Below are 27,823 nucleotides of genomic sequence, written 5' to 3'. Positions count from 1 at the left end.
ACGAAACCATGGAAGGGAGCTTAAGTTCAGAGTAAATCCACATAGCCCACATTTGGGATTTGAAAGATAATAAAATAGTTGTTTTGATGATGAATTTGCATTTGGTTGGCTATCCAGGAATATGCTGTGTCTTGAGAAAACGTGTCTGATACATTTGTGGAATTGAGTCTAAAAAAAGAAATCATAGCAAAAAAAAAAATGCTTATGACAGAAAAGCAGATGGGATGATGATAGATACAGTTCCTGCTGCGGTGGATGGCAATATCTCCTGGATAAGAAAATCCAAGTCAAGAAAACCAAAGGTGCACACAATTTGTTTGAACAGTGAATACATCTGTCAGTCTCAGAGCTAACTGATACTAAAATCTTAATATTAAAAATCAGAAAAAAATTTTTTCTAATTATATGGCAGGCAAAAGATATGGGACTGGTCAATCTAGGAGACAACTATGCATTTTCATTGTAAAGAAGGAAAGACCAACTTTCTAAACAGGTAACCAATGGCTTTCCCTTAAGGACAAGAAAAATAGGAGGAAAATTAACTGATATTAATTGTCTTCTATTGTTACATGGATAATGTCAGCCAGAAATATCACTCAAGGTCTAAAATCTTCAAGACCAGAAAAATGACAAAGGCTTAAAAACAATCATTCCTAGCCTATTGACGATTGGTATTTTTAGAGCAAACTCTGACTAAAAGGGATTGCTAAGGTTTGGAATCTTCTGACAGAAATGTTACAAATCCAAAAGGAACAAAGCTTTCCCTCAAGGGGAAATTGCACAAGGATTTGTAATGGAGTAGCAACTAGGCAGTATCAATGGACCTTTTGTGGCAAGGCACTGGTCATGTTAGTCCACAAGCAAAGATGGAGAGATGGAGGCCGGGTTAAGAAAGAGCAAAAGAACAGAAATGAACAGAAACTACCTCAAAGAAGCAATTCAAATGGTTGAAAGACACATGAAAAAATGCTCTGCATCTCTAATGATCAGGGAGATGCAAATCAAAACAACAATGAGATATCATCTCACACCACAGAAACTATTACACATCCAAGTGAACAAGAACAACCATTGCTGGTGCAAATGCAGGGAGAAAGGGACTCTCATTCATTGTTGGTGTGAATGCCGACTAGTCCAGTCTTTTTGAAAAATAATATGGACATTCCTCATAAAAATAGAAATTGAGCTTCCATATGACCCAGCAATACCACATTTGCGAATATACCCTGGGGGTCCAAAAACACATAGCAGAAATGCCATCTGCACTTCTTTGTTCTTTGCAGCATTATTCACTATAGCCAGAAACTTGAAAGAATCTGAATGCCCAAGAACAGACGACTGGATAAAGAAATCATGATACGCCTACACAATGGACTACTACACAGCTGTTAGGGAAAATAAAGTCATGAAATTTACCTGTAAATGGATGGACGTGGAGACTGTCATGCTCAGTAAAATAAGTCAGAAGGAGAGGGACAGATATAGAATAATGATTCATTTGTGAGATATAGAAAAAGAATTGTATGAATCCAATATCCAAGGCAGGACAAATGGGCCAGGAGGTCTGGTCAATGGCTGGAAATTACCACAAGGGTGTGGGTGGTGGAGGGTAGTTAAGATAGAGGAGGGTCCATTATGACAACATTAGTTGGAGATGATCACTCTGGACAAGAACTGAGTGTTGAAAGCAGGAAAAGAGGTATACATTATAGCCTTTCTGCAACCCATAATGCCTAAAATGAGAGCGAGAAAGGGAAAGAGGGAGGGGGGAGAGAGAGGTACCTGTCATAGAGGGAGGATGGGGTGGGGGTGGTTTGTAGGGGTACGAGGGAAAGCAGGGACATTGGTGCTGGTCATTACACTGGTGGCAGGATGGGTGTTGGAATACTGGATGAGTGAAACCCAATCATGAACAGCTTTGTAATGCTCAATGTCATCAAGATTCAATACAATAGAAAAATCAACATTAAAAAAAGCAAATAGCCATTGCAACATTAGTGAACCAGAAGCAGGCCTCAAGGAAAAGGGACAGGGTCCTATTTTATTCTTTATTAGAAAGCCGTCTATTTTATGCTATTGAAGGCTATTTAACAAATCCTTAGCCTTTCCTTCCATGAAGCCAGATTGCAGTTCTGCCTCCCTCAATGCAGTTTGTTGGTGCTTCATGCTTTTTTGATATTCTTGGTTCCCAAACATGCCCAACCACATACTGTTTACTGAAGCCACAGATAGTTTGGTCGGCACACATTAATATTTAAAATGTGATGTACAGAAGGACTGTGTAAAAACTGTTGACCAAAATCACAGGATGGGGGGGGGGGGGGGCGAGAGGCAATGAACATAGTCAGGTCATGTCTTCATCTTCATCCTTGTCCCCAGGATGGAATTTTACAAACATATCAGTTTCACTAGAGATGTCCTGAGACATAACTAGCTTGTGATCCAGTAGCATGGGACCCTTGGCAGAACACCCCAGCACCTGCATGCTCATCCTCTCTACCTTATTTCCCACTCCTCAATCACTGGCTTTGCACATGTAAGAATATATTAGCACATTTGTCTTTCCAAAGGTTTCAATTTATAAAAAAATAAGCTAAAATTAACAAAGAGGCTTAATAAATTTGGATGAGAGACAAATTAGAGGAATAAGGACTCGGATGAGGGAAATATGTGAATACACTCTTAGCACTGTCCTCCCGTTATTCATCGATTTGTTCAAGTGAGTGGGCCCAGTAACGTCTCCATTGTGAGACTTGTTGTTACTGTGCTTGGAATATTGTTGTTACTGTGTTTGGCATATCCAATATGTCACGGGAGTTTGCCAGGTTTTGCCAGGGCGGGATATTCTCGGTAGCTTGCCGGGCTCTCCAAGAGGGGTGGAAGAATTGAACCCGCCTCAGCCTGACCAACAGCTTGCAAGGCAAACACACTACCACTGTGCTATCGTTCCAGCTTGATCTGGCTGCAACATCTGTCAACCCATTGATCACCAGGGTTGATTCAGCTGATCTGGTTGGCTAGGTGTGTGTCCCCTTCCTCCCTCACCGCTCCATGTGCGTCCCTCCCGAAGCTCCGAGCTCGGTGGAAGAGATGGTCTTCCCCAAATAGAAAAACACTGGTCTTCGGTTGAGCGTATATGAGTAGCTGTGCTCCCCTGCAGTGTTAATATTTTATAATATATTTTCAAGGTTTGTGGTAGATGGTCATATCCTAAAGATTATTTTCTGAGAAAGGAGATTGTGCTTTTAAGAGATAACCTTTTTCTCCAGACATTGTAAATCCTGTGCCACTATTAACCACTTCATGAGAGTTACTTTTGAAATGAATTTACCTTCAAGATTCATGGACATGGGGATTAGTTTTCCTTAGAGTGATTTACATCCCCACAGCATGTTGAATTTCTGTTATAGTCCGTGCTAAACCTAAATTCTAGGATTTGAAAACATCATGTTGAGTAAAACAGTGTTTGATGCAATTTAGAAATGGGTTTCTTTTTGAACATTATCTGAGTAAGAATACAGACTGAATTAATCTTAGGACTCTGTAAAAGAGAGGCACATAAGAGATTTAATTGAGATTCCAAGTTTGTGAGAGTATCATACAGGCCCCGTGGAAAACAGATGCCTAGGTTGCAGATGTTGAAAAATGCTGCATTATAATCAAGTGCTGACAATCCCTGTGGCTCATGCTGAGTGAGATAAAAAATGGGAAAAATTCTATTTTCTTTGGATTTCAAGGGGCTACATAATTGATTTTTTGAGTCTTAATTCCTTTGGACTTTAGTGTCTTGAGATTTTAACTTACATAAAGATTTAGTCTCCTGATTAAATTTCTTTAATGGCTTCCCCAGGCTTCAAATGAGAATGAGATTTATAATTGTATTTTAGAAACCTCTATGTTCTTGGCAATTTTTTTAGTCCATTTATAATGACATATAATCTGAATATGTGTCCTTGAATGAAATATGGTTCAAAACATGGCTGGGAACTATATAGGAAGTGAAAAAATATTGGAATATTTTTCCCATTTAAAGAGTTTTCTTAGACTTAAAGCTATTATCCTCTCTTTCATTTCAACATCCGCTGCAGACAACAACTACCATGTCAATCATGGTACATGGTGCATGAGTAGCTCTGTTATATTGGGCTTGTGACTTCAGGAAATTCTTTAACCAGGCTGGAAACTCCAAAGATATTTCTCATACAACAAACTGAACAACCTGGGCTTAAAAGCAAATGAACAACATGGGCTTAGAAGTTGCTCATCTTTCTAGAAGGAGTCAAGTGTGTCTGTTTCTGTTCTCTAGTAAAATTCATTCTCATGGGTTTTTGCAAGTGTACATGTGGCTAGCTGTGCAGTTTCCTCCTGCTGTGACTGAGATCATAGGTCCTGTGGTGTATAGATCAGTGACAGATGGCTCTATGTGGTCATCATGTAGCTTGCTGCCAGCATTTTCTTTTTCCTGAATGATAACACAATAGAACAACTATCTGCAATATTGCTACCTGACCTTGCTCTCATCAACCCTCTTTCAAGAAACCTAAACTAAGTGTGGTGGAAAGTTCATAGTCCTAAGCTAAAACCATTTGACAATGTAAGAATTTATCTCTGAGTAATGTAACTCCTGATATTTCTGAATTAGGCCACAAAAAGTAGAAGATGTGTTAGTTTTATGAAAGATACTATGGCTTAATATCATTTGCCATGCCAATTGACTGTTTGTCTGCTTGGTTGGTTGGCTTTGGTCCGGGGCACATGTGCTGTTCAGGATTTACTCAATAGAATAAGTAATAGAATAAGTAATAGAATTTTTGAGTAAAAAAAAATCAAGAAAATCAAGAAAATCAGTCATATACAAATGAAGCACACAATTTAGAAGGCAAAACAGTAAAATAGATTAGAGAAACTAGAATAACTAAAATATTACATATGATAAAATGCAAAATAAGACCTTAGGACTATAAAATAGAAGAAGCCAAACTTTTGTTTGAGCTATATTTAAATTTAAATAGCTATCAAATCCAAGCAGAATTACATACATAACGAAAGTCATACCTGGATCTCATTGATCACATATGATGAATCACAAATACAAAAATGCAATATAAAAATATAGCAAATAAGTCAACAAAGCAAAAACAAAACAATACTACATATGTTGTTTACTTGAGAGTCAGGGAGCATGAGGAGAAAAGACAAAACTGGTTAAAGAGATCAATTGATATTGAGTGTCCACTGGACTGTTGTGTGATATGATGTAACATACTCAAATTTTATTTTTTTGTTTTTTTAGATTTTTATTAATGAAACACCATGAGGTACAGTTGTAGACTTACAAATTTTTGTGCTTGGGTTTCAGTTATACAATGATCGAATACCCATCCCTCCACCAGTGCCCACTCTCCACCACCACCGATCCCAGCATCCCTTCCACCCCCCGTCCCCCCAATCTCATCCTGCCTCTATGGCAGAGCATTCACATTTGTTCTCTCTCTCCTTTTGGGTGTTATGGTTTGCAAAAGAGGCATTGAGTGGCAATCATGTTCGATCTAAAGTCTACTCTCAGCATGCATCTCCCATCCTGGGGGGACCCTCCAAATACCCTTAATTTGGTCCTCCCTTCTCGATCTGAGCTGCCTTTTCCCCTAGCATGTGCGGCTGGCCTCCAACCCATGGAGTAAATCTCCTGGTACTTATATCTGCTATTCTTGGGTGTTAGTCTCCTATTTTGTTACTTTATGTTCCCCAGATGAATGCAATCTTTCTGTGTCTGTCCCTCTTTCTACTCATTTTGCTTAGCATAATACTTTCCATGAACATACTCAAATTTTTAACACATAGCTGTACACATAAAATTAGAAAATAAAAAGTAATAGAAAACAAACAAAACAACATAAATAAATCTGGATTCAAAACAAAATGGTGAATAATAGAAGAATGGGAATATTGGAACAGGAAATAGGTTGCAGCCAATCAGTTAGTGTGGTGGACGGTGGAATCAAACTTGGTGAAGATCATAATGTAAAATACATAGATAAAGACTGGAAAGATAATGCAATGGATTGGGACATGGCTTTCCACACAGTTGACGTAGGTCTGATCCTGGAATCCCATATGTTCTCCTAAGCACTACTAAGAGTATTTGCTGAGTGCATAGTTAGGAGTAAGCTCTAAGTACAACCAGGTGTGGCTCAAAATTTTAATATTTTATTACTAGATTATAATACTGTACATCTGAAACCTACCTTTTTGATAAATCATTCTTTACTATTATTTTCAACACAAATGTTAAACCATAAGGCTGGTGTTTAAAGAGTCTATAGTAGGCATGGTGCTTGTCTTTCATTGAACAGACCTGGGTTCAGTTACCAGAAATACACATGGTCCCCAGATCCCAACCCGAAGTGATCTCTAAGCACAGAGCCAGGAAGCAAGCCCCGAACACAACCACACACACACACACACACACATACACACACACGCACACAAACACAAAGCTAGAGAAAGAGCTCAATGAGTTGAATTCCTGTTTTGCATGCAGGAGGTCTGGATTTGACTCCCATCCCTACATGCAAGGTCCTCCTGCACCACCGAAGCACCCCTGTGCTAGGAGTATATCCCGAGAACTTTCATATTTGACCCCAAGTACCCCACAAATTAGCCTTCAGTAAAATTAAATAAAGATCATGCTAGTTAGATATGAATCAAACTACACAGATCGTACACGGTTAGAGTATTGTTCTTTTTAATTTAATTTCTAAGAGTTCTATCACTTCCTACAATTGTAACTAATTTGTGATTGCAATTAGATGTGTTTTACTTGTAAGTAATTGTTTTATTTTTTATTATATTATGTTATATATATTGATATTCTTGAATAATCAATATTCCTTTTGATACTTAGTACACTGTGGAACAAAACATTTTGTAGGTAATTTTCCCCTGCAACACCACTATTACTAAAACCTGGTAACCATAAAGTTTTGTACATTTACAAAATAGATCTCCATTTTCTGTTCAATAGTTTTACATTTCTTTAAATCCGGCCGGATTTAAGCTTGTTTAGAATGTTATTTTGTAAGTTATCTGAAATTTAAGACTGATCAATGAGTTAGCAAATAGCACTGTTTTTTCTTTTCTTTAAAGAAATGTGACACTAATGAAGGACAAACAGCTTTCTATTGTATGCTGATAATACTCAAATTATTTTAACCCAAGAATATGATTCCCAATCAATGATGAAGAGAGACTTTTCTGCAGTAAAAATTTTATCATTTTATGATAGGGCTGGAGCGATAGCACAGCGGGTAGGGCATTCGCCTTACACGCGGCCAACATGGCCAACCCGAGTTCGATTCCTCCGCCCCTCTCGGAGAGCCCGGCAAGCTACCGAGAGTATTCGATATGCCAAACACAGTAACAACAAAGTCTCCAATGGAGACATTACTGGGCCCACTCGAGCAAATCGACGATCAACGGGAGGGCCTTTACCTTTACCTATGATAGATATCTACTTTTACTCATATTAAGGAAATGGAAATTGGTAATATATGCATAAACACTAAAGTATCCCATAATTCCACTGACATAAATTTATGTTAATTATTAAAAATTTTTTAGATAATCATGCCATATTTCCCATCTAAAAATCTGTGTTTTCAATCCCTAAATTTTGAGAGTAAATTATATTTTATGTTTGATAAAACATACAGAAAAGTAAATGAAGTACTGACAGAACAACCAAAATATAAATAAAATTAATGACCCTATCCACAAATGAACACCCAATAGGCATATTAAAATCAAATAGAGCCACCCAATAGGCATATTAAAATCATCTCCTCACTCTAATTATTGAAATGCAAATCAAAACTACAATGAGGTATCTCATATTTGTGATAACAGGACATATTAAAAAATCTAAAAAAGGGCAATATTGGCCTGGTTGTGATGATAAAAAGGAACCCTCACCCACTGTTGGTAGGATGTCATATGGTTCAACCTTTATGGAAAGCAATATGAAGATCTATCTGAGAATAAGGCTAGAATTACCACATGACCAATTGATACTACTTCTTGGTATTTATCCCCCGAACACTGTAGCACTGTCACTGTAGCACTGTCATCTCATTGTTCATCGATTTGCTCGAGTGGGCCCAATAATGTCTCCATCATGAGACTTGTTGCTACTTTGTTTGGCATATTGAATACATCACGATAGCTTGTCAGGCTTTGCCATGCAGGCGAGATACTCTCCGTAGCTTGCCGGGCTCTCCGAGAGGGGCAGAGAAATCGAACTCAGCTCGGCTGGGCCAGCTGCGCGCAAGGCAAATGCCCTACCACTGTGCTATGGCTCCAGCCCATCTCTAAATCAGTCTATGCCCCGAATACACAAAAATTAATTCAAAACGATATATTCAAACCTCTATTCATTGCTGCACTTGTACATTATTCAAAACATGGAAGTGAGTGTTCAACCACTGGTGAATACATCAAGAAGTTTTGGTACATATACACAATAGAATACTATTAAAGTTTGAGAAAGATTAAGCTCTGAGAATGATTAAAGTCATGCAATGTGCAGCAACATGGGTGGAATTAGAGGACATCATGCTGAGTGAAGTGAACAAAGAAGAAGAAAGGTACAGAATGATCTTTCCCATATTTGGAACTTAAAGACACCATTAAGGGAGCAACAAATTCTAAAGTTAACATAATGGGAGACAATTAATTTGAGGGCTCAGAGGAAAGGATATTCGGTTCTTGGGGGAAATAAGTTGTTACAATGGTGATGGGTGTTGTGTTGGAATTATGTTCATGGGAAACCTTTATTAATAGTATTTTAACTACAGAATCTCAATCAGTAAATGTTATTTTTCAAAAATATAAAAAGGTAACAATAGGCTAAATCACTTTTGTTCTATATTATACATAAAAATATGAATAAGAAGGGAATGTGCTACTGTTTAAACAGAAGGCTGATAAAATTAATTTTAAGTAAAATATTATATTACCACTTAGAAATAATTGAAATGATTTATTGTAGGTTGCATTAGAATTTTGTATGTAAATATGACTGAAACTCTAAAATGTAATATCTTATAGTTCACTAAAACTTATTGACTAATATATTTGAATATATTTTGTGAACAAGCACCTACCAGAATGCTAAAAATTGGGAAAAAAATTGGCAAATCTTATTTGAAACAAAAGGAACTTGTTGCCTTATGTTGTGTATATGTACCTTATAAAGTGTTTGTTAAAATATGTAGTAGCTTTACTAAGAAGGAAAGTAATTTAATTTTATCTCTACATACGTACATTTATATGTTTTTATATGTCTTATATATGTTTTTATATGTTTTATATGTCTTATATATTTTTCAAAAATATAAAAAGGTAACAATAGGCTAAATCACTTTTGTTCTATATTATACATAAAAATATGAATAAGAAGGGAATGTGCTACTGTTTAAACAGAAGGCTGATAAAATTAATTTTAAGTAAAATATTATATTACCACTTAGAAATAATTGAAATGATTTATTGTAGGTTGCATTAGAATTTTGTATGTAAATATGACTGAAACTCTAAAATGTAATATCTTATAGTTCACTAAAACTTATTGACTAATATATTTGAATATATTTTGTGAACAAGCACCTACCAGAATGCTAAAAATTGGGAAAAAAATTGGCAAATCTTATTTGAAACAAAAGGAACTTGTTGCCTTATGTTGTGTATATGTACCTTATAAAGTGTTTGTTAAAATATGTAGTAGCTTTACTAAGAAGGAAAGTAATTTAATTTTATCTCTACATACGTACATTTATATGTTTTTATATGTCTTAAAAATATCACCTAAGTACCAGAGAACTAGCTCAATAGGATGAGCAAGTAATTTGCATACATGAGGCCCAGGTTCTATCCTAAGTATGACGTAGTCACCAAACTCTGCTGGGAATGACCCGCAAGTTCAGAGTCAAGAGTAGTCCCTGAGTAACATTGGGTGTGGTCACCAAGTATACGTATATGTTTATGTGTGTCTTAGGTATGTGAAAAGTTAATGAATTCTCATAAGTTATAAATATGTATATATGTACAAATTTGTATATATCAATAAAATGCAATTATATATATTTAATTAATTCATTGTCACTGTCACTGTCCTCCCATTGTTCATCGATTTTCTCGAGCGGGCCCAGTAACGACTTCATTGTGAGATTTTGTTGTTACTGTGTTCAGCATATTCAATGCATCACGGGTAGCTTTCCAGGCTTTGCCATGCGGGCAAGATACTCTCGGTAGCTTGCTGGGCTCTCCGAGAGGGGCAGAGGAATCGAACTCAGGTCAGCCATGTTGGCTGCGTACAAGGCAAACACCTTACCTGACGTGCTATCGCTCTAGCCCATTAATTCATTGAATATCGATTAAATTTCAACCAATATGCTAAGAATTGTCATTTATTATATATCCATTCCCTTATTCAATCCATATAAGAAAAACATTTGTTTTAATTTATACTTGAGAAATTATACAATTAATTATATAAATCATATTTCTCAATTTGAGTAAACTACTCAGCACATACAACTCTTGGTTAACTAGATTATAGAATATGACTTCAGTTGATAAATTCATGTTTTGGATAAAATGAGCTACTTAGATTCCTGAAAAAACTGAATTCATTCAACTTTGTTCAACAAAGTGGATTCAGTCGAAATTAGAATAGATAGTTCATTAATCCCAGTTCTGTGAATGATAATTTAAAAAATATAACTTCCTCCCTATAGTTGTCTTCCTGATTCCATCACAGATGCCTCAAAATATAGTTATTTAACTATTGTCTGTGTCATTTTATATACCAAATCACTCATAAAAATAGTATTAATCCAACCATTAATGAGTATTAAATATTTGCTGAAATTCTTCCAAATATTGATATCTGTAATAATGCCACAAATAGTTGAATGTCACTAGTTGTCATTCATTGAAAGAAAAGAAATTGAGTCTCAAATTAAGGTGGTGACTTTTGAAACAAATAGCATCGTTGGGATTCAACCCAGATGGCATGATTTTGTAGTACATGACATAATTTTATTCTTTTTAAAAAAAAAGCAAAAGATGCTACCTTATATTAATAAAGCACATTTTAAATAAAAATGTAATTTTTAGCGTGTATACATCATATGTTTTGCTAATTCAACCAAATTAGCTTTTTTAATAAATCAAATTTGCCTTTCAGACTGCTCATAAAAAGTAATTTCATATTTTAATTTTATTTATTTTGCTTCATAATTGATATTGAAGAAATAAGACTAATATTTCACTAATTTATACTGAAGTAAATAAGATTAAACTTTCACTTATTTAAATCAGAGTAGAATTAAATTATTTAGAGCAAGGTTTAAATATTTTCCCATTAACTTGTTATATTTAATTTTTTATTGGCTATGAAGCATAATTTTGATTTGAAAAACAAAAATAATTTAATAGGTAATTATTCAATTTTTGAGGAGGCATAGATTTTTATATTATATTGGATATGATACTATTTCAAAAGAAAATTTTTAAAAAAAACTAATTTCACTTATTGACTGAAACAAATGTATTGTGTATGGATAAAAAAAATTAAATATCGTTATTTAGTTCTTACTCTTGGAGAACCCGACAGGCTACCAAGACTATCCTGCCCACATGGCAGAATCTGGAAAACTCCCTGTGGCATATTCGATATGCCAAAACTCAGTAACAATGATGGGTCTCATTCCCCTGACCCTGAAAGAGCCTCGAATGTGGCACTTTCTAAAATCTCAGGGCTAGGACATATGAGATGTTCCTAGTGCCTGCTAGAGGAAATCAATGAACAACAGGATGACAGTGATACAGTGACATAGTGATTGTTATTTAAATTTTTTTAATTTAGATCTTCTCAGAGGAAGGAGCTATTGAAATGTATTCTGCTACTTCCACTTCTTTATAATTCTAACTTCCATTAATCTGTGAATTCAAGAAAAAGCATAGAACTTCAGAGGGTCTGGAAGTTATTCGTTACAAAAAACTGTGATTTGTTGCAATTATTTTTCATCTGATATTTTTCACTTTTAAAATAACCATATTTTAACATTATGAAATGTGAAAATACTATCTTTTCTAATACTTTTCTATGATACAGCAACTGAAAGATTATAAATGGCCAGTGTACAATAAATGATCATTATATGTTCAATTGCACCCCAGACATACAAATATTAATATTATTTGTTCGGTTATGATTGTAATGGGGTGATAATCATAGATGCTTATTGAATAGATATTTTTCTCTTACTAATCTATACATTTTGAGGGGCTGATTTCCACGGGTATCTTACGCAATTCTTCTACATGGCCCAGGACAAAGCAGTTTGTTTCTTATACCAGATTTTCTTTTCGGAGATTATGAATCTTTGCTATGTTTGAGCAATAGCAAGTGCATCTTCCTCTGGAGAAGTGGAAAAATCCATTTACTGTCAAATAGGAACATATTTCTGCTCAGGACAAATATCAGGTATGCTTCACTCTGTGATAAAGTATTTAGGTTTCTGAGTCAGTGGGTGCAGGGGTTGGGTTTTCCTCTTTTGTAACATAACTGTTGTAGGCATCAAAATCAGCTGGCCTTATTCTGATCATCCTGTGCAAATAAACACAAATGCTAGTCACTAAGTCTGTAACTGAACCTGCTTTTTCTTCTGACGCTTCTCTGACACAGGAGCTCCATGATTTCTTTCCGTTTATTCCCAAAATTGTTTCTCACTTCTTAGTTTGTGAAGATAAATTCTCAGACCGTGCACACTTTTTTTCTAGGTATTGACATTTACTAACTCAAGAAATTATCAAGCTAACATAAGGAAAAATGGAAATTATCCACAATTTACGGATGAAGACTTCAGTCTTGATTGTGGTCACAAGAAAATGAGCAGTAGTTCCAAGATTGATATTTCATTTGGTTCTTGAATGCAAACTTTATTCTGGAGCTTGAATGCAAAACCACCACATAAAGCTCACTTTATGTCATTGTTTAATCTTTAAGACACTAAATTTTAAGATATTGAGAGCTTGTAGCACCATAGCACTGTCCTCCCATTGTTCATCCATTTGATTGAGCGGGCACCAGTAACATCTCCACTGTCAGACTTATTACTTTTTTTGGCATATCGAGTACACCACGGGGAGCTTGCCAGGCTCTGCCCTGCAGATGGGATACTTTCAGTAGCTTGCCAGGCTCTCTGAGAGGGATGGAGGAATTGAACCCAAGTCTGCCACGTGCAAGGCAAACACCCTACACACTGTGCTATTGCTCCAAGCTACAGAGAGTATCCCACCAGCACATAAGAGTTTGGCAAGCTCCCCATGGCATATTCGATATGCCAAAAACAGTAACAAGTCTCACAATGAAGACGTTACTGGTGCCCACTTGAGCAAATTGATGAACAATGGGAGGAGAGTATTACAGTGTTTCAAAGTTTGTAAGAAAAAAAAATGTAGACTGTCACACTGGAAAACTGTTTAGCTTTCTCAACCATTAACCAACTAGTAGTTCTATACCTATTACTCAGTATCAGTCATCATCCAGCCCAGGCAATCTATGTACCTTTTAGCATTATACCTAAGTACAAATTTGATAGTGATATTTTTCCTAACATACTTTGTTGAATCTATTTTCTATGATCCAATTGCTCAAATTCTTATCAGTATGATATGAATACTAAAACATTTGCAAAACTGCTAATGTACTCATGACAAAGAAAATTTTCCCTCATTTTCTTCAATGCTGATCCTCTCCATACTTCTAGAAAACAGTTTATTTTCTAAAAGAGGAAAAAAGACTAATCTTCTCTAAATATTCATTTTAAACTCCCTCCTCCCTTTCACATAATCTCTCTAACTGACCAGAATTCACAATTTTTGTTAACTATTTTTATCTGTCCTAGTTCCCAGCCTCACAGACCCCACAGCCTTGCCACTGTGAGCCAGAAAATATCTTTAATTATTTCCTGGTATGTTTCCAATAATTAAATTAGCAATTGCCTATTGAATTACACTTTATTATCAGATGAAGTTGAGTATATTATGTCTTCTTTTTGATTTATTCAGGTATAACCACATCACTTTCCTTATAAAGAGCAACACTAGAAAATAATAAAAAGTAGTTAATTTGTAATCAATTAAGTTTGGCTTTCTTTTTTAACTTTCTTATAAAGTTTTCTTATTCCAACATAAACTACTAAAGTATCAATTTAGTATGATAAAAAAAAAACAATACTTTAGTTTTACTCAAATAAAATCCTCTTTAAATGTTTATGTTCAGGGCCAGAGAGATTATACAGTGAGTGGGGCTCTTGCTTTACATGTGACTGCCCTTGATTTGATCCCCAGAACTTCGTATTGTTCCCCTGAGATCTGCCAGGAGTAATCCCTGAGCACAGAGCTTGGGGTGAACCCTGAGCACTGCCATGTGTTACCCCTTCCAAAAAAATTATGCATTATTTGGTTTTCTTCTGTGGATCACAGGTCAACTAAGTACATAAGAATGTTGTTTAAAGTGTGGCAGGAAGACTAAAGGTTCGTTGCAATAAGTCACATGAACTCAATTTTAGAAAATATGTGATTTATGACAGCCAATTACTAAAAGAATGAGGCCAAAGTCAATATGTTTTGATTTATAGTTTTAACAATTTATTAACTTAGTTCATCATTTAGATAAATGTTTCTCTTACTCCTGTATCAAAAATGATTATACATTTTAAAGCAGATTGAAGTAAGAACTCAGAGAAACCGAGAGCTTTTCATTTTCCTCAAAGGGTTTTACACTTTGCCTCATTTAATCCTTAAAATAGAACTCTGTGGTGTATATTTACTGATTTGAAAGGGAGATTAAAAGTACTTAAGTACTGGATAAACAATTGAGCCTAAATATATTGTAGCTAAAGTCCATGATCTATTTTGAAAAATGTTATACAAATGAATGTTCTTCAGAACATTGTAGTTCTGTAACTGTAGTGGTTCTTGTAACTGTAGTGCTTTTAATTATCATAGTTGACTCTTGAAAGACAAAAGAGATCCTTGACTAAATACGATGGAAAATTTTAATATAACAGAGGTTAGGATTTAAACATTAGAAAGAAATTTTGAAACATCAAAACACAATTTTCAATACTACCCGGCTTACAGAGGATACGTTCCACACAAATAGTTTAGAAGCATTGATAATAGTTTTAGAAGGATGATATGTTATTTCATTAAAAAAATATTAGTAGCTAAACAGTTAGCCAAGGAACAGCATCCATATATAATGTATACTTTTATTTTTTCAAAAAGCAATTATTTACATCATGACTATAATAATATTCTTTAATTCATAATAATTTATTAGATCAATATCTACTGTAAACACATTATCATAACTTTGAACATGCCCTTTTCTTATCATAACTAAGACACACAGTCTAGCACACAAGGCAAAATGGGCAAAATGGCTGGAGACATTTGGACAATATGACACCCATTCTAGAGAGTAGATTACTATGTCAGATTACTGCGAATTTGATTTGAACAAGAGAGAATCTTAAAGAAACATATCTCTGACAAGATGTAACTGCTCAGTAGAAACTGCACCCTATAAAACGATGTGGCATATAGTCACCTTTATTCTCTTTACATACTTAACTAAACCATATTATTATTATTATTATTATTATTTTGTTTTTTGGGTCACACCCGGCGATGCATGGGGGTTACTCCTGGCTCTGCACTCAGGAGTTACTCCTGGCGGTGCTCAGGGGACCATATGGGATACTGGGAATCGAACCCGGGTCCTCATGCAAGGCAAATGCCCTACCTGCTGTGCTATCTCTCTAGCCCCACTAAACCATATTTTAGGTGGTATTTTTCATAATGTCTACATTTATGATATATTAGCATGTGTGCTAATTGCATGTTTCTCAAATATTCACGATCCCATTTCTCCTAGTCTTTTAGTTATCACTGAATATAACTGAGTTACAAATGCTTTTCATAAAACATCAATAATAATAGCATTGTAGCACTATCCTCCCATTGTTCATCAATTTGCTCTAGCGGGCGCAAGTCTCCATTGTGAGACTTGTTGTTACTGTTTTTTGGCACATTGAATACTCCAGGAGGAACTTGCCAGGTTCTGCTGTGTGGGCGGGATACTCTCAGTAGCTTGCTGAGCTCTCTGAGAGAGGTGAAGGAATCCAACCCAGGTCGACCACATGCAAAGCAAATGCCCTACCTGCTGTACAATCACTCTAGCCCATCAATAATAGTATAACCAAATATACAACCAAATTATAGAGTCTTTAAAATTCAAATTTCACATTTTCAGTCCTTGGAAGCAAAACAAAAACAGATAGACATATTTTCTCATTGACAGATAAGATAAACATCTTCCAAAACTGAAGTAATCTCTGAGCACAGAGGCAGCTGTAAGTCCTGAACACTTCTGGTATGGCTTCAAAACAAAAACAAACAAGAACAAAAAAGACAAAATAAAGTATTTATGTGAATATTTGAGAACTCTTCTACCAACACAAAAATCAAAAGTGAAGTTGCTACTTCAGGAAACTATTTGACTGTTAAAAGTCCAGAATAAAAATATATTGTAATTATTCACAATTTAGGGAAGTAGTAGAAGTAATTAGTGTGTAGATCAAACGCATTAGGCAAGAAACATTCAATCCCATTGTACCTATGTATGTATGTACGTGCGTACGTATTTATTTATTTATTTATGTTGAGCGATACCTGATATTCGCAGGGTTTTATACCTAGCTTTGTGCTCAGGAATCATGTTTGGTGGGCCTGGAGGACCCTATGAGAATATGAGGTGATGAAAATGAAACCTGAGTTGGCTGAGTGCAAAGCAAGCACCCTGCCCACTGTCACTGTCACTGTCCTCCCATTGTTCAGCGATTTGATCGAGCGAGCCCAGTAACGTCTCCATTGGAGACTTTGTTGTTACTGTGTCTGGCATATCGAATACATCACGGGGAGCTTGCCAGGTTCTGCCGTGCGGGTGAGATACTCTAGGTAGCTTGCCAGGCTCTCCGACCCTGCCCACATACTCCTACATTTGTTGTTGTTGTTGTTCCCATTTTTGGGCCACGCCTAGTTGTGCTCAGTGCTTTCTCTTAGGTTTGGGTTCAAGGATTACTACTGGTCGTGCCAGGGGCAAATTATGCAGTGCTAGGATTAAACCAGGGTCTTTCATGCAATGAAATTACTTGCTGAATTATCTCTTTTCTATTCTCTGAATTACTTTTTTTAAAAAACAAAACTTTACCAAACTAATATTTTAAATAAAATATTTAGTTAGTACTGCATTCTGGTATGTAAAATGAGCTACACAATTAATAGGCTTGATACAAAATTGAATGGTCTATTGGATGATATTACTAATGGGCATTCTTTAGAAAACCAGTGACTTACTTCAAAATGGGGGAGGAAATTATGTATTTGCATAGTAAAATCTTAGCCTTTCCTAAATAAATTAGGACTATGATCAGCTACTTTGGAACTCTTTCTTATTGATTCTAATAGATGCCATCATGTAATGCTGAAGGATGTTTTTCTTCCAATTTAGCTGCAGGATAACATTCATAGGATTATTTGAAATTATACCAATCTGTTTAAATAAATATTATAATGATGAAGGAATTTTTTTCCTTAATTCCCAGGAAAAAATATTACTTATATTGAAGTCTCTATTACCTAAAAGCTATTTAATAGGGCATTTGGGATCAATATTTAGATTATTTATAGTGAAAATATTTATTTAAATTAACTTTTATTTTATGGAGCTACATATCATAACTGAGATTATTATGTTTTTCAAATCTCAAAGTTAGTGTGATTCACTTGCAAATATACATAATGACATACAGAATTCGTACCTGTGTTTAATTTGTTTTAAAAACTCACATTGTCCCAAACCATTATTGAAACAAAGACATAACATTGCAAGAATATCATAAATGGAGCAGATTTTATATGATGAAATCATAAGATTTATATTTTGACAGAAGTAATTATGGATAATATATCTGGTTTGTCTTAACCCAACAATGAATTTATTGTATGTTAAGTTAAAAATGAAGTGTATAGAAATATTTGAGATGTTGTATATAGTAATTGAGTTGTTGGTCAACCACATACTATTTAGTAGCTTATAAAGGACAATGATATTTTGTTGTAAGGTAATGAATGATACCTCATTTTCTCCCCATTTAACTTCAGAATTATTTGCTTTTTTTACATTAAAAATTAAAGTCAAAGCAATTACTCCAATATAATTCAATTGCCATGACAGAGAACTATATACAATAATTATTACACCTCATGTTGATCTATAAAATTTAATTGTAAGAAATTTTTATCACAAATATAACATTTGCATATTTATCTGGGATTTGCACATCATTATTTTTTGCTAAATATAAAATTGTCAATATTTGATGAAACAAGACTAAGAAACTTTTCTAAAGCTGATCTTATCTTTTAGGAACTTGAACTTCTTGATCATTATAATCATTGAATATAATACAAAAATAAGATATCATAAATTTTACAAATGATTATCTCAGCAAAGCAATTCAAACTAAAACCTTAGGAGAGATACCTCAGCTCAGATCCAAGACTAAGCCTTGATCACCAATGAATGTGGCCTAAAAACCCAGAAGACATATGTATAAAAATTACACATATATGCTAAAATATATAAAGTGTTTATTTAATGCCATCGTATCCATTTACATTTTAAGTATCATTATTACTTGTAACATTGAAGTTTCTAATGCAAGATAAATGCTACAACATTTAACCAAGACCCTTATAAAGGAATTATTGCCCTGAAACATCATATTTTGCTGAATCAATAGACATTTTAATTCGCAAAATATTTCTCTGTATCATGAGTTTTTATAACATATTATCCAGAATAAACTTCTTTCAAAATAAGATTTAACCCTTTCAAATGCTGCTTCTATTTTATTAATTAAAGTTATGTATTATTTGTTAGTATTTGACAGTCATTTCTATAATTTGCATATATTTACAAGTCATATTCCCTCTTAGTTGTTGAATCAAAAGTCATCAGCCATTGAAGTTAAAATGAGATTGCATTAATACAGTCATGTCTTCATAGTTAATATTTAATTCTAGTCCTTTTTCTACTCCTTCTATATCTGCTATTTCTCTTCCCAGTGAGTCTTGCCCCCTCCAAGACACCCATGAGAATTGATTGGCATAAGCATCCTGAAGATACACTGTCTCCACACAATGCCTTTCCCTAGATCTTTTTTAGCTTAAGGAAAAATGTTTTGTTCGATCGTCTGTCCAGTTTCACAATAGGCATTTTCACTCTCTTAAATTTTTTACACTAACATTGACTATCCATTCACACTTTTGCTCCTGGTTAACCCTTAGGTCATCTTTAGGTCTAATTTTGGCCATCTTGGTTTTCAACAAGTCCTCATTTAGCTTTATCATTTTCAGCTTTAGAATAAAGTGAGAGATATATAGCTGTTTAGAGAGAATAGAATTCTGTAGGCTCATCAATTGTCTTAATTGAAATATTGCTGCATCTCAAATAAAAGACATTTCTGAGAAGAAGTAAGTAGAGGTGTTAGAGAAAACAACTGGTCAGTGAAACAGCCATAAGTACACAGCATTATTGGAAAAATTCAAGGTCTTTATCTGGGTGTTGTTTGTGGCACTGCAAAATAACTGCAACAGTTAAACATCTCTTACACTGTTTGATCAGATGTTTTGATGAAAGTTTAAAACCAGTGTGTGAATTGCTAAAACATGGCAGAGAAACAAGTAATGAGAAAATGTAGCACTGTCCCACTGCCCTCCCCTTGTTCATTGATTTGCTCCAGTGGGCCCAGTGACGTCTCCATTGTGGAACTTGTTGTTACTGTGTTTGGCATATCAAATACATCACAGGGAGCTTGCCAGGCTCTGCCGTGTGGGTGAGATACTCTCGGTAGCTTGCCGGGCTCTCCAAGAGGGGCAAAGGAATCGAACCGGCTCAACCGGGCCGGCTACATGAAAGGTAACTGCCCCACCCCTGTGCTATCGCTCCATACCTACTGAGAAAATGATGCTGGAAAATTCATGCCAAAAGACTCATGAACAGGATTGGCACAAACCTTCAATTTGTGAAAGCTAAAGTATAGTGAAACTCAATAAAGCAAGTGCAATTAAACGAGATACCTTTGTGGCTGTGAGAGAGTATAGAAGGTTCACTGACCAGGGTTTCATTCCCAGAAACCCATATGGTTGTTGGTGATCCCTGAAAGCAAACCTAGACATAAACCGTGAGAATATCTAGGTACGGCTCCAAAACAAAAATGTATATTTGTGTGCATGTGTGTGGTACATGCATAACAAGGTCTGTAAGCTTCATGGTTCTATAATAGAATTTATTTTCTCAAAACTATATTTAATTCATTTATACCTTAAGTTAACATTTTATTGCTTAAAATACTGAAATTTTATGTACTATAGAACAATAAATTGTGCAGATTTTCATCTTCACAGATATATGCACAAATATATACAAGTGATGACATAATATTTGCCACATGGAACGTGTTGAGAATAAAGAGATTTTAAAGATAATGCACAGTAGCACTGTCCTCCCACTGTTCATTGATTTGCTCAAGCGGGCACCAGTAACGGCTCACAACAAACTGTGAGACTTGTTGTTACTGTTTTTGGCACATTAAATATATCATGGGGGGTTTTGCCCTGCGAACAAAATACTGTCGGTAGCTTGCCGAGCTTTCCGAGAGGGGCGGAGGAATTGAACCTGGGTCGACCAGGGCGTGCAAGGCAAACACCTTACCCACTGTGCTATTGCTCCAGCCCGGATGAACAGGTACTCCCCCAAATTCCAATGATGAAGCCCTGGTCGCCAATGTGACAGTACTGAGAGGCAATGAGGACGCTCGCCCTTAGCAGAAAGATGACTGCTCCTGCTAGTAGACAATAATTTCTAACAATAGACATGTCCAGAGATCTTATGAAACTTCAAGTTTGTAGCAATTTTCAGTACATCACAGTGTATTCTGTGTATTATGATTTCTGGACTTACACTGAAGTACCTAAATCATTTTGTGTTAATTCTGTATCTAAGTGACCGCACTTTCTTCTTTTTACAAAAAAGTATGTTCCTTCATTACCTACATAATTGTTTTTCAGAAGTTAATTGTAATTTTCTAAGTTTTACATGTGACTTCACTACTGCTTCGTGCATAAAATAGTCGAGCCCAAATGCTCCTCTGAGTCAATGAGCCACCACTGTCTCAGAGTAACCCTCCACCTTGCATTCCTGTAGCCTTCTTAAGCTTCCTATTAGAAACCAGTTCTCAGTTTATTTTTCCTTTGGGCATTTTTTATTTCCTTAATATATTTCTTTATATCCCACCTACAATGGAGATAATTCTGTACAGGCCTTGCCTTCTGACTAACTTCAGTAAGTATAATACTTTTCAGATTCATACACATAGCATCAAATTGCACAATTTTGCTTTTTGTTATAGTTGAGTAATACTCCATTGTGTATATGCACCATAGTTTGAGTATTTGCTTTTTTTTTTTTTGGTTTTTGTTTTTGTTTTAATCCAAGTACTGTTCTTGGACACTTGGTTTGTTTTTACAGATTTTGGCTATTGTGAATAGTGCTGCAATGAATATAGGAGTGAAAATGTCTTTTTTTGAATAATCATTTTAATTTAATCAAACACTTTTGAAATTTATTAGGAGTAATAACTACCACCCGAAATAGCCAAGACATTCTAGAAAAATAGAAGATGGAACTATCCTTTATCCCCATCTTGAACTATACTATAAACTGTGATAATCAAAACAGTGTGATAGTGGGATAAAGAAAAAATCTCAGACCACAGAGAAAGACTTGACGAACCAGAGATATATACTCAAATATATAGACAGTTATTATTCAATAAAGAGGAAAAACCACGATTGTGAGCAAGAAAACCTTCTCAACAAATGATTCTGGGAAAATTTGTTGGTCACATGCAAAACAATGAATACTTCTTTTTATCACCATTTCCTTAAAGTCAGACCTAAATGGATTTAATATCTCAATATCGAGACTGAATCCATAAATTATCTTGAGGAAAATATAGAATACTTCATGACATTGAATCTAGAGATATCATCAATGAGTTAGTACCATTGGCCAATCAAATGGAAACAAAGATAAGTAAGTTGACTATATCAAACCAAGAAACTTCTGCACTGCCAAAGAAAGGATAAATATAAAAAAAAGACACCCCACAGATTGAGAGAAAATATTTTTCCACAACTCATCTGACAAAGGGTTGAAATTTATGCTATATAAAGCACTAGAAGAGCTTAACAATCCAAGTAAACCCAACTCCATTAAAAATCAGAATGAGAGAGATGAACAGAATCTTTCTCAAATAAGACATACCTATTGTCAAACCCTATATGAAAATCCTCTCTGTATCACTTATTATAAAGAAAATGAAAATAATTACAATGGAATATAATATCATGCCAGTGAGATGGTACACATAACAAAGAGCACAAATAACCAATGTTGGCATGGATGTGGGTAAAATAACACATTCACTGCTGGTGGGAAGGTCGAGTGGTTTAAGGTTTATGCTAAGAATGGACATTTATCAACTTAGAAATTGAGCTCCTATATATCCATCTGTTATCTTTAATATTAATAAAAATATTATTATTCTCTCAAACCTCAACCTCACCCTCCTTCTTCTTTCCTCCTTTCTTCTTCTTTTCCATTTATAGTTTATTTATTATATCATCATTTGTTGAAGATATTTTGACTTCTCCATTGCATGATATTGATTCAACTGTTGCACACTAAATGCCCATGTCTATATATTTATTTCTAGGTTTCAGTAGTATTCCATTGTTCCTTGTCACTAATTTTTATCCAATATTATACTGTTTTATTTTACTTATCACTTTATAGTATATGTTTAAGTTATGGACTGATGTGTCTACTTTGAAAAATTTCTGCAGGGGCAATAGCATTATTGTGCATCTTTTAATAGGATTATTATTGAAAGAAAATTATTCATAAAATAATTATAAACATCAATTTATTTTAAACACAATTCTTTTGTCTTTAATATATGTAATTATAACTGAAAAACAGCTAATTTATGACATGGAAGTGTACTGATTTTATATAAAATATACACATATACACATATATAACTTATAAAGCATAGACATCAAAACTTACAGCTGATTTTTAAGTTTGTCACAGGTTCTTAAAATAACAACAGAATTTTAAGTTAATCTTTGTTAAATATATAAAACAATAAATTAAAAATATACCTCAATTATAATTATTAAAAAATACTAATTTCTACCTAATTTTATCAATAGGCAATATCAACAGTAAAATCAGTTGAGAATCATATAACTGTAATTATTAAACCAAAATTTAAGTTGACAATCAAATGTAATAAAATTATAACATAAAATATGAAATACATTTATTTCATAGCATTTCAAAATAATAAAATAAGAGCATGTGCAACTGTCACTTAAGTACTCAGAGAATAAAAAGTTTCAAAGTGAATATACATACAATACATATATATATTTATATTTATGCATAAAGGAAAGAAAAATTTGATTGCATGCTGTGTGCATTAATGTAATTTCATATCACTGGCATTATGAGGTAATGACTTTTGCCATAAGCAGAAACAGGCACATATTTAAAAAATTAGATAAAATACTTCCTCTAGATTTATTCATGATAATGTAATTTTAAAAACATGATAATGTAATAAACGTGTTTTTGTAAATGTGATTATCAATAACTCAGAGCAGAGATAAATACAGTTGAGAATTCATTATTAAGATAAAATGAGAACAAAGTTAATATTCAATAACCAACAAGAAATATAAAATAGGTGACTTTGTGCCAAGGCGATAGTATAGTGGGTAGACCTCCTGCCTTGTATGCAGCTATCCAAGATTTAATTCAAGCACCACATATAGTCCCCTGAGCCCTTCCAGAGGTGATCCCTTAGTGGAGAGCCAGTAATGAGCCCTGAGCACCTTAATGTATGGCCCCCAAATCAAAATATGTAAATAAATAAAGTAAAATAAAACAGCTAGCTTGGGATTTTTTGTAAATGGTAAAGTATTACCTTTATCACTCATTTTTTCCTTTTTTTATCTTTTTATATTGATGTTCAAAACATTTTACATAATCAAATTAATTTCCAGTAAGGCAAAGTAACTATAAAACCAGATAAAAAAATTCCTATAATTAGTCTTAAAGCTATAATACAAAATTTCAACTTAAAAAGATGACAAACATCATCTTGAAATATTTTACATCATAAGGAAAGCATATTTTCAGGCAGTATTTGGAAAAATAGAATTTCTTCTAAAACATGAGTTAGTAGTATACAACAGAATGGAGCACAAATAAATAGTAAACTCATTTTTACTATAAAGCATTGTGAATATTATGTAAATAAAAATATTATATGGAATCCCTTTATGACTGTCACTGTCACTGTCCTCCCATTGTTCATCAATTTGCTCGAGGGGGCATCAGTAGCGTCTCCATTGTGAGAATTGTTGTTACTGATTTTGGCATATTAAATATGCCACGGATAGTCTGCCAGACTTTGATGTGGGCACAGAATACTCTTGGTAGCTTGCCGGGCTCTCCGAGAGGGGTGGAGGAATTCAACACGTATTGGCTGTGTGCAAGGAAAATGCCCTACCCGTTATGTTATATAATTGAACTGATTAGAGTGGTTGGAGGATAAGTTAGTATAGTACTGCAAGACATACTTTAATTTGCCAAGTTAAAAACATAATTTTGAAATTTCCAGAATTTTTTTTCATACATAATTCTTTGAAGTGACAAGAGATAATATAGTGGATAAGGCCTTCCTGATGCATCTAGCTGACCCAGTTCAATCCCTTTAATAATATGGTGCCTTGAGTATCACTAGGACTTATCTCTGAGCGTGGTGCCAGGAATATGCCTGAGCACAGGGATGGAACAAGCTTTCAGGGAAAAGGCAGGTTCCTTATCACTGTACTATGACAATTTCTGTTTTATTATTATTAATAATATGATAATAAAAGTATTGACTGAAAATAAACCATTATTAATATGTAAATAAAATTCTCTTGCTTTTGTGTAGCGAAGAGAAAGAGACATTAATGAGCAAATAATTAACCATGAGATATATTTTGGAAACGTTAGTATGCTAACTTATGGTACAACTCTCTTTTTTTTAATTGTTTGTTTGGGGGAAGGAGGTACACCCCTACCACTGCCAAGGCTTAATCCTGGCTCTGTGCTCAGGGCTATCACTCCTGATGGGACTCAGGGGACCAGATAGGAATTGAATCTGGGTTGGCTATGTGCAACAGAAGCATTCCACATAGTACTAACTCTGGAACCTCTGAATAACAACTCTTAGGCTCAATACTTAGGAAGGAATTTCACAAGAATGATCTAGTAAATTCAATTTTTAAAAGAATAATAATATACAGCAACACCAAATGAAGAAAGGAAATCACAATAATAAGTTTCCATAGGCTTTGGAAATTCTCCAAAGGCTCAGTGTTGCATGCAAATCAAGTTTAGTGTGGCTAGGGATGTAGCTCAATGGCAGAGCAATTGCCTTGCAACCATAAGACAAGTTTGATGCCCAACACTTATCTGTGGGAATGTCCCTTAAACTGTGCACCCTCTAGTAACCACCACAGCCAAGAGTGTTCACCGTTGGTCATCACTGCATAGCCAAAGCAATGGGAAGTAGAGAAAAAAGGACACTGGAGATTTTGAATACAATACCTTCCTGTTTCTAAAAGGATTTTCAAAGTGTCATCATGTCTTTTGTTCTGTTCTACACTTACATGAACTTAAGAAGCTATGATCTTAAAACAGCCATTTCTTACCTTTGATTCTTGAGCTCTCTTGAGTCTTTTCCTGCTGGAATTAAAACAAAAATTGGTCAAAATATGTAAGTACTCATCAACAGCCTTCTCTAAAATATCACTATAGCTAAGTATATGTCAAGTTATGTTTCAGTACATATATCCAAGAGACATTGTCACACACAATCACCATAAAAATGCTAATGTCAAATATTTTATCAGGATTGTCAGTGGGATAAATTTTTTCTAAGAAACCAGCATATTACACATGTATGGATGTATAGAGTATCAAATAATGCATCATACATAAGTCATCATTCCCTTCAAATGCCTTAGGCCATTTCATTTCATTCCAACTGACATTGAATGATATCCTCAGAATCTCTTTTCAATGTTTCTATATTAATCAGAAATTGTTGGTGAGAGAAATGTTTAAGGACTTCAGTGGAGAATTCACTGAAAACACACAAAACATATTCCGACTGTCTTTCCCTCAAGTTTTACTTAAAATTGTCTTATCCTTCATCTGTAAAGGTAAAGTTGACAATAATTCTATTATTTACTCAGACCTTTTAGTCAAGACTATCATTTAATTTGAGAAAATATTTATTAGTTACCAGGAAACTCCAAAAGAATTAGTTTGCTTTCAAATTATAAAGATTGGATACACTATAACTTTTAAATTAATATATACAAATATTCTATTCCTGTTTCAGATTCTCAATTAAAATCCATTTCAAAAGATGCTTGTGATAGGGTGATAAACACACATAAAGGTGTATCTATTTTATTTATATATATACTGAATTTCATAAATATCAATATGTTTTGTGATAGAGTAAAATTATGAAGAACATATTTTGCTTTAAAATGTAATCCCAGAATTGGATTTTGAAAATAAGGATGGTTTCAAATTATATTTTAATTAAAATAGCTGACCTAATAATTTCATTCTACTAGACTTTATGTGATTGCATTCCAATTTTCTTATTCTAACTCACGAAGTCTCCAAGTTTAAATTTTATTAAATACTTAGCCTGATTATTATTAATCTAGAATATATGTTGTCATTTTAAGCTCACAGTCAAACCTATTTTTCCTCTTAAAATACATTATTTTTTTATTATCACAGAAGCTTACATTTCCTGAAAAGGAATATATTCATAATAGTCAAAAACTTTTTTTATCTTTTCTTTTATGATTCAATCTTTAATTTATCCACTTATTCTTCTGACAAATTTATAGAGATAATTTTATTGCTATATTTCTCTCCCTGGTATTATGATGTGGTGGACATTGTTCCAGTGATGTGAATAAAGTAGTGAATAGTGTTAACAAAAAGTTGCATCCTTCAGTGTGTAATGGTAGTGAGTTCTATTTAGAAAAGAGAAACTAAACAAAAAATAATGTGATAAATTACTGGGAAGGCCATAGATTCTCATACTGGCTTTAGGTGGCTATTAAAATGAACTAGACGCCATTGAAAGCAAGTTCCAAATTTGCAGATTTGTTCTTCATTTTATGACTACCCGCTCCAAGTGACTAACAAATGCCTTTCCCTGTCAAAATAATTATTTTCAAAAGATTTTGTCAGTGGGAATATTTCAGTATAGCGCAAACACCCAGTTGGAGTGAAATGACTTACATATTCACACTCATTTTATTGTTATTCCTTCAGTTTTCCATTTCAAACTAGTAAGAGGTGTTTTTTTTTTCTCATAACAGGGAGGACTCATAGATTCAAACCTATGAGCACTATATCTTAACAGTGTTTTCTCTCAAAGTTAGAAGATAAATTTCTCAGAATAGG

General features: G+C 34.3%; 1 protein-coding gene across 4 annotated transcripts in view; it reads right to left on the bottom strand.

Annotated features, from left to right (window-relative positions):
* Positions 1 to 27,823, bottom strand: part of FSTL5 (follistatin like 5) — a 755,502-nt gene that overhangs the window by 591,965 nt on the left and 135,714 nt on the right. For 2 of the 4 annotated variants that reach the window (XM_056119058.1, XM_056119060.1), the window contains exon 3: positions 26,035 to 26,068. In XM_056119058.1, coding sequence (XP_055975033.1) covers positions 26,035 to 26,068 — 34 coding nt within the window. The remainder of the gene's footprint in view (positions 1 to 26,034; positions 26,069 to 27,823) is intronic. The other 2 variants (XM_056119059.1, XM_056119061.1) reach the window with 1 other exon arrangement.

This window comes from Sorex fumeus, unplaced genomic scaffold (assembly GCF_029834395.1).
Source record: "Sorex fumeus unplaced genomic scaffold, SorFum_2.1 ptg000039l, whole genome shotgun sequence".
NCBI lineage: Eukaryota > Metazoa > Chordata > Mammalia > Eulipotyphla > Soricidae > Sorex > Sorex fumeus.
This window is presented reverse-complemented; position numbering and strand designations above follow the sequence as displayed.